This window comes from Salvia splendens, chromosome 10 (genome assembly GCF_004379255.2).
Source record: "Salvia splendens isolate huo1 chromosome 10, SspV2, whole genome shotgun sequence".
Classification (NCBI taxonomy): domain Eukaryota; kingdom Viridiplantae; phylum Streptophyta; class Magnoliopsida; order Lamiales; family Lamiaceae; genus Salvia; species Salvia splendens.
In genome coordinates, this window is record NC_056041.1 from 23,185,457 (window position 1) to 23,194,226 (window position 8,770).

At 37.8% G+C, this 8,770-nt stretch overlaps 1 protein-coding gene across 8 annotated transcripts; it reads left to right on the top strand.

The window, feature by feature from the left end:
- The first annotated feature begins 1,066 nt into the window (after positions 1–1,066).
- LOC121751450 (glutathione S-transferase L1-like) lies at positions 1,067–7,368 on the top strand. Of its 8 annotated transcripts, none has more exons than XR_006040088.1 (8): positions 1,067–1,284; positions 1,651–1,930; positions 4,932–5,003; positions 5,064–5,166; positions 5,249–5,325; positions 5,539–6,500; positions 6,581–6,740; positions 7,117–7,368. XR_006040088.1 is itself a non-coding variant. In XM_042146204.1 (7 exons), exons 2-5 carry the CDS (start codon positions 1,874–1,876, stop codon positions 6,451–6,453), a joined length of 342 nt encoding a protein of 113 aa, XP_042002138.1. In that variant the 5' UTR covers positions 1,067–1,284; positions 1,651–1,873; the 3' UTR covers positions 6,454–6,500; positions 6,581–6,740; positions 7,117–7,368. The 8 variants fall into 8 exon arrangements, 6 of the variants coding, with proteins under 6 accessions (XP_042002138.1, XP_042002136.1, XP_042002137.1 ...); XR_006040089.1 differs by having other exon boundaries at positions 5,077–5,166; positions 6,349–6,500; XM_042146204.1 differs by lacking the exon at positions 4,932–5,003 and having other exon boundaries at positions 6,349–6,500.
- Positions 7,369–8,770: the final 1,402 nt, after the last annotated feature.

Consider the following 8,770-nt stretch of genomic DNA (forward strand, 5'->3'; position numbering starts at 1 on the left):
CAATATACAAAAACGGGATTAATTTTACCCTTATAATTTATTCCAATGTTTATCATGAAATATTTTGTTAATAAATTATTCAAAATGTATATTTTTTATAATGGGATGAAATGACCTTTCAAAGGTGTAATGCTGGGAAAAGGAAATATTATATCCTCAAAAGATAAGATAAGAAAAGTGCTGTCTTGTTGATCTATATTCCGCAAATCCTTGAAACTTCAATCTAGAATCACATAATAATTTGAACTTACCGTCGATTGTCATGGTCAATATCTTTTGTTGATTCAATCGAAAAACTATGTAAATTATTCTTACATAAACTAAATTCATAATACAATTAATTAATAGAAAAAGTAGATTAGATTAACACTACACAAAAGCAGAGTTTACCGAACAAATATTTATTCATTGTTAATTACCACTATATCTCCGATGGAATACTGCATCTAACATCCCCGACGGACTTTTAAAAAAAATAATACATCAAAATTTACGGATTACCCACGGAAACAAACTGTCGGCATAAAAAACCTTACCTGAGTCGGGCAAGAGGGATCGACTGCCCCCTTCTGACCGTTCGGAGAACCTAAATGTTCCCTAGAGTCGAGCCAGAAATAACATATCCGTCCCCTCAGCCGAGTTTAGAAATATTTATATAGTAGTAGTATGTCGTATAAAATTGAATAGTCCAATGATTTAGTTATTAGGCTTTTAACTAGGAGGTCTATGATTTGACCATCAATGTATAATATTTTTATAATTTTTTATTCTATCTTTGTCTTACATTATCGATATTTAACTTTTTTTTTTTACCATAGATTCACTACAAAAATTGTCTATATTAGTGGCGGAAATAATCCGCCAATAATAGTGGCAGAATAGTGGCGGATAATCCGCTAGAATATTTAGTGGCGGAATACTCTCGGAACAGTGGCGGATTTGAATTTACCATCACCAGTGGCGGATTTATTCCGCAACTATAAATTATTTTTTAAATAAGCTATATAAATATTAAAAAAAATTAATATTAGTGGCGGATTTTCCGCTACTGATCTAGTGGCGGATTACTTTCCGCCACTGTGTTACGAAACTTAATTAAATTAGGGCTCACTTACGCTTTTCATTCAATTCACTTCACGCCGTAGCCGTCGGTCCCCTCTCCAGCTCCGTTACCATCGCCTGCTCGGCCATCCGGCTACCCTTCCTTCCGCACCTCCTCTTTCGCGGAGGACGCTCACCGCTGTTCGCTCCGCTAAGTTCAACACGGCTACTCCTCCACCATTGGTATCCCCGCCGCTCGGAGCTTTGTAAAGTGAAGTTGTAACTGTGATTTTGCGTATTGTAGTTAGATTACTGAGTTTTTGGAGTATAATTGTTGCTCATTGATAGGAAAATGAAGCAAAACAACTACTGTAAGTGATTTTGTAAAATTGAAATTCATAGTAATGTTGCTTTGCATTTTGGGGGAAATCTTTGCGCTTTGATTTTTAAAAAATCTGAATAATAGATGTGCATCCTCCTAATGCCTGTTTTAATTAGTCAAATATGATATTTTTTTCTTAAACTGCGCTTACTGCTTCTTTATTGGAGTTTATTCTTATGCAACATAGGATTTGATATATATCTTATATATTTCACTTTCTTCTTCAGCATATCGAAAGCTTGCTTGGAACAATCATCCAGATGTGAACAAGTCATGATGCACCATTGGTTTTTATTGGCTTCTAGCCTTACACTACTCTCTTTCTCTTTGTATATTTATTATTTATAAGTTGCTTTGGTGTTCATGTTCAAATTAGCATTTCTTTTACTTGTTCGTATTTTCTGGTACCTCAGGTTAATTCGATTTCTGTCCACCGATTAAGTGTGGGTAATGGTTTTTGAGCAGCGTAAAAGCAATCACAAATCCATTAATGACTATGAACCTCAGGTTAATGCGATTTCTGTCCATCAATTCCAATTCTTTTCTATTTCTTTGTTTTGTTTCAACTATAAGTTGATTAAATTAGTCATTGATTGCTTGAACAATGCCCCAATTTGTCGTCCTTTCTTAAGGTTTGATGAGGTTTGATCTGATCTTAAGAGCATCCGCAACGCGGTGCCGTCGCCGTTCCTATGCCGTTCCGGAGGAACGGTTTCGCGGCGGCACGCGTTGCAGCGTGCGTTCCGTCGCCATTCCGTGCCGCCACCGTTCCCATGCCGTGCCGCGTTTCGTTCCTCCGGAACGCGGAACGAAACGTTCCGCCACGCGCCGAGGCGACGTGGCGGACTCCCATTCGATGCGTGAAGCCGCGAGTGGGCTTCGTCCAGATGACGCAATAATTCATTTTTTTAAAAAAAATTTCGAATTTAATAAAAAAAAATAAAATTTTTTTTTATTAACGGTAATGAGACCGTTAATTTTATAGCCGTTTGTTTTTTTTATTATTATTTATTTATTTACTCTATAAATACTCCTATTTCATACTCATTTCAATCACAAACACACATCTATTCTCTCTATTTCCACCCCAATTTTCATCTCAAATCAACTCTATTTTCCTTCTCCCAAATTTAATCAAACTAATGGATCCTTATGAACAAATGCGTCAAATATTGGAACAATCACTTGAAGAAGATCGACGACGGGAGGCGGAAGAAGCCGCTCCGCCCCAACGTCGCTCTCGTACGTACATCCATCGTAACCGGGAGGAAGCCGCCGCAAGGTTAGTACGCGACTACTTCTGCGATAACCCGGTTTGGGGAGATACGTACTTCCGTCGCCGTTTCCGCATGGGGAAACCGTTATTTCTCCACATCGCGAATACTTTGGCAGCCCGGGAAGAGTTCTTCCAGGAAGGGTTCGACGCGGTCGGACGTCCCAGCCACACGACGCTGCAGAAATGTACTGCAGCAATCCGCCAGCTTGCGACTGGACAAACGGCCGACATGTTCGACGAATACCTCCACATCAGAGATAGCACTGGGCGAATGTGCTTGCTCAAATTCTGCAAAGGCGTCCGGGCAGCCTTCACCGACGAATTTCTCCGGAGGCCAAGCACGGCCGATTGTCAGTTCCTTCTCGACCTTCACGAAACAGTGCACGGATTCCCAGGGATGCTCGGCAGCGTCGATTGCATGCACTGGCAATGGAAGAATTGCCCGGTGGCGTGGAAGGGGTCCTACACGAGCGGCCACAAAGGTACCCACCCAACCGTTATACTCGAGGCTGTTGCCGACTACCGCCTTTGGATCTGGCACGCGTACTTCGGGGTCCCGGGTCGAACAACGACGTAAACGTGCTCAACCAGTCCGACCTCTTGACCGAAGTTTTGGATGGTAAAGCGCCGGCCATCAACTTCGTCGCCAACAATCGGCTTTATAAAATGGGGTACTATCTCGCCGATGGCATCTACCCGAAGTGGCCTACCTTCGTGAAGACGTGCAGTGGGTCTGCGAACCCAAAGCAGGCTTTTTTTGCGCAGAAGCAGGAGGCTGCTCGCAAGGATGTGGAGAGGGCGTTCGGGGTTCTCCAAGCGCGCTTCAACATCATCAAAGCCCCGGCTCGTACGTGGTTCATGGAGAACATGGTCGACATCATGTATACGTGCATAATCTTGCACAACATGATTGTCCAAGACGAAGGACCCGAGGCGGGAAATTGGTTCGACCCCGAATCCCCCGGAAGCTCAACCGCAAGTAGTCCGCCTCGAAGTGGAGCGCATCCGTCTATACAAGAACGGTTATATATTCGTGCAAGGACACGCGACTCTAGCGCCCACACCCAACTCCAACATGATCTAATTGAGCACATTTGGGCAAACTTTGGCGGATGAAATTATTAAAATTGTGTACTTTTATTTTTTTATGATTTTAATTGTGTGCTTTTTATTTTTTTAAGTTTAAGTTGTAACTTTGTTTTAATGTTGTGTGTTTTTTAATAAAATGTGTTTGTTTTTTTAATTGAATTGAGTTGAAATTAAAAAAAAATGAAATTGAATGAATAGTAATTTAAGGAACGGTTAAGGAACGGTTAAGGAACGAGGGTTGCAGGTTCCGTTCCTTAGTTAAGGAATGGAGTAAAAAAGTACAGTGGGGCCCTCAAATAGTGGTTTAAGGAACGGTTTAGGAACGGTATAGGAACAGCGTTGTGGATGGCCTAATAGTCTGACAGTTGATTTTTTTTTTGCTATATATGATTTGTATTGATTGGTTATCCAATTTGTTTTTTTAAGACCACATAGCTCTAAATAGTGGCAACTTATTGAAATAGTGGCAACTTATTGAATTAGATCTGAATGGGCACTGTATAAATAGTGGCAACGTATTGAATTAGATCTGAATGGGCACTGTATATATTTGTTTTATCTCTATTTTGATATGATATAAATCTAGAGAACTGATTGTGTGGCTGTTGCATATGATATGATATTCAGTTCTTGATCAGTCAGCTCGTGAAGAATTGGGGATAATCATGTTAGTTATTTTAATGTTGGTGGATTATTTGAATATGTAGGTTATGGTTTGGTGATCAAATTCAATGCAATTCTTCATTCATGCTGTGTTCAATCAGGAACCGTTGTTTAGGGAAAAACATTACACAAAGATAACATTGAAAATATTATATTTACACATAGATAACTAATTTTATAGGAATTTACAAAAATCTGCTTTAGTTTTCATAAATTGGGCAGAAAAATAGAAACTACAGTTACAAATAGAATTTTGCACTAATCTCAGTTCTCATATTTAGTTAATAGTTTTCATAAATTAGGCAGAAAAATAGAATTTTGCACCAATCTCAGTTCTCCTATTTAGTTAAATCTTTTTTCTGGCCTCCAATTCAGGTGAAGAAATTAAGCCTCTGTTTTCCTATATTTAGATGCTAATAAGACGATATATGTGTTGCTCACGTTGAGTTGGCATTGTTTGTTTTATTATGTGGAATTCAGGTAAGGGGGAAAGTCTTGACTTGATTCGATATAATGATCAAAACATCGAAGGGCCCTTCGCTTTTTCCTAATGTAAGATCATCTACTATTTGATGTTTGCTTTTGTGAAAGCTCAGTGCTGAATCACTGCAGGGTCCAACCAAAGGGGAGTTCGGAGAGAAGTTGCTGTCAGTAACGGGCTCCTTCCACAAAGCTGTGACTACTTCATTAAAAGAAAACCGAATAGATGAAGCTGGTGAGTTTGGATTGTAATGACGGAGAATTTACAGCGATGAGAAGATGTTGAACTAAATGCCTATATGGTTTTTCTTCTATAGGTGCTGCTTTTGATGAGATTGACAGTGCTCTATCGAACTTCGATGATGGGCTATTTTTTCTTGGCCTGCTCAGTTTGGTGAGAAACTATGCAATATTGATTTACCAACCTCTATATGATATGAATGTAAGCCGATTTGTGATAATGGAAACTACATTAGGGAAAGATGCTAAACATTCATTGTGTTCTTGCAATGTTTCAAGTCTATGGTGGATTGAAAGTGACATAAACTGAGTTAGTGATTAATGCATTGAATTTGATAGAATGCTCTATTTTATGATTTTACCTCAGGTGGATATTGCTTATGTTCCCTTCGTTGAAAGATATCAACCCTTCAATCTATGCATCTTTTGTTTGGGGGTGGAGTAGAGATCTCTTCAATCCTAGACTGATTGCCCTACCTGATTAATCAATAGTTTCAAATAGAACACCCATCTCATTTTGGGCATTGCCAATAAAAATGCTTTATAGAAAGAGAGTTATTTTCCCTCCAACAACTCATGACTAATTGATTTTTTCCAATTCCATTACCTTCATGGTTTATAAAATTTTAATTACACATTACACAGTAAGATCAGTGTCGAGTTTGCTAGTATAGCATTGGAACAATCACAGTATTAAAACTACCCCATGTGATATGAAAGTATTTGTTAGTGCAAGATTAATAGGAAATTTCCAGAATTAAGGTATTAGGTATTCAAAAACCATATTTATGTAGATGTATGCGAATCTATAAAATAAATTGGTGAAATGCCAGAAAGCATTACTTCAGTGTGTCTTGGAACCTTATGAGTTTCTCAAAAGTAAGGAGATTCAAAAACTTATTTTTCAATCAAATAGATTCTAGTTTGACAAAAATATATTTTTTGGCAATTTTTAATTAGTATATTTTCCTCAATAATCTCTATAACAGATGTACCAACTTATTTTGTGAGTACTTCAATCAATATAAGTATTTTGTGAATACACCTTACTCCAAACTAATGTGAAATGTCTTCTTGGATGGCCTGTTGGAGGCTACCCTAGTCCTCAGGTGATGATCTTTACCATTGATATAATGCTGCTGAATTAGCATGGTTGATGTTTCTGTGAACAATCTAGGGGCCTTACTACTGCGTTGCTGGAGCAGATAAGTCGTTTGGACGCGACCTATCCGATGCTCATTTATTTATATGGGAGCTAGCTAATCTATTCTTGATCGTTTGATGGTTCATAGTGACTGGAACGAGAGCAGGATGTCACACCAATTACAGGTATTCTTGGGCTAATGCTATAGTTAAATTTTTAGTTAATTACTTATGCATGAGTTTGTTTGTTTGTTTTTGGACTTTAGCACCCTGAGCATGAGAGAGTAATGTGGTTTCGAAGTGATCAAGAAGGCGATTTTGAACCTCTCCCTTTGCCACAAGGATCACATCAATGCATACGAATAAGGGAACGAGCAAAGGCTGACAGGAAAGCATGAGACTACCAACATCGACACCTTCTCATGGGTACGGTTGCTTCTAAAATACGTAAATTTATGTTTGTCTAGTTTTTGAACTATTTTGGCGTAAACCAGTTTGGTAAGTTGCCAGTTTGTGTTATAATTGCCTAGTTTCTGAACTATTTGTGAGAGGAATTATAACATTAGAAGTCACACAATATGTTTGATTCAATATGTCTTAATTACTCAGTTCGAAATATGGTTAGGTATAAGACGATGTTAGCATTATTTTACTATTGAATAAGCATTACTTGATTTAATCCCACTTGATTTGAATCCATAATGATGTTAGTTCTAGAGTTATTTGGAAAGTTTAGGTTAATTTCCCTTTAATACCATTGAAAAACACTAGTTTTAATGCTAATGTATATGTGTGGCTTCAGGAGGTGGCTCAAAGATGAACAAATAATTTTGATCCATGATTTGGAAAGGAAAGAGACGAAGTTCATGAGACTAGGAAGGAACACGATTGTAGATGATAAATTTGCCACAAACGATCCCACCACTATTTTGCAGATTGAGAAGCTACATTCTCAGCTATTTTGTTATTAACTAAGTTTTAGAATTTGGACTGATGTTCAATATTATTAAACGCTGATGTTTTGAGTAATATATGGGGGGTGTTATATTGCTAACTCAATACTTAATTGTTAACTACAATTAAATAATAATCCTTAGATATTCAAATCAAGTGCCTAGATCATTACCCAAAAATGTCAATACGATCAACAAAAAACATCAATAGGGATATTAAGGTCAATTTACAACAAATTAGTTGTAACTAACATTTGAAAAATATCACATAACTTTAAAATGCATATAACTTTTTCGATTTAAATTATTTTTTCGCACAACATATATCAAATTAAAGATAATTTCATAAGGATTCTAACGAGATATCACTTGCATATGTTCCGATGTCAAAATTTAATTTTTTTTTGTAATTTTTCAATTTTTTTGTAGAACAACAAATGTCAACATAGTATATAAAATATGTCAATATATACATGTAGAATGTCATTCTTAAAGCATTGTGTTAACGCTCTCAAAGCATTGTGTTGATATTTTCAAAACACTGTATTGACATTTTCATCAAAAATTCTAATTTGGTAGTTTTTTTATCTTTTTCGATTTAATTAATAAAAACGAAAATGACACGTGGCAAATTTTAGACCACTAGATTTCTAAAATCCTATGGTCTTAAATTAGTTATAGTTAGCAACTAGAGAAAGAGTTAGCAATTGATCACTCTCCTATATGAGTATTGGTGTATCTATTGTTATTTTTACTATGAATGCATTGATTTGTTGAAAAAATATCTTAATAGGGTAGATAAATAACAAAATAAATATAATCAAAAGCTGTACAAAAGTTTAGTGGCGGTTGGGTTCTACCACTAAATAGCATTACATGTAGTGGCGGAACATCAATGGCCGAATAGTGGCGAAAAATAATGGCGCCCCAAATCTGCCACTATTTTAAATTTTTAGTGGCAGAATTGTTCTGGCGGACTATTTTCCGTGGCTAATCCGGCCTCTACATTTCTGTGGCGGAAAATTTTTCACCAACTGATATTTTAGCTGCGAATATATTGCTGCGACTTTGTTCTGCCACCAACTCCTTTAGTGGTTCCGCCACTAACTCCTTTAGTGGTGGAAAAATCGCTATTTGGGGGTGGCCACGCCGTAGCTTGGGCCGGCTTCATTAGCATCGTCATTGGCCCAACTAGTCAGTTGTACACCTTCATCTTCGACAAATCATGTTCAGTGCAGATAATACAAGCGTACATTATATCAGCAATGCATATTGACATGCCACAAACGCGTGGACCCCACTAATGCCGCCCATCGAGACTGGAAGCACACCAAATATGCGCGTGCTCCACGTCCTGGCAGCGCCCGACTCCTGCCGTTCCGCAAAAGTAGCATTCCTCTCATCTGAATGCGCATTCTGATCTTTGTCTTCACAAGACGGCCACCTAGGGATATTCCCCATCCGCCAAGTAGAGTAGCCCAATATCATGTGGTTCCATTGGCG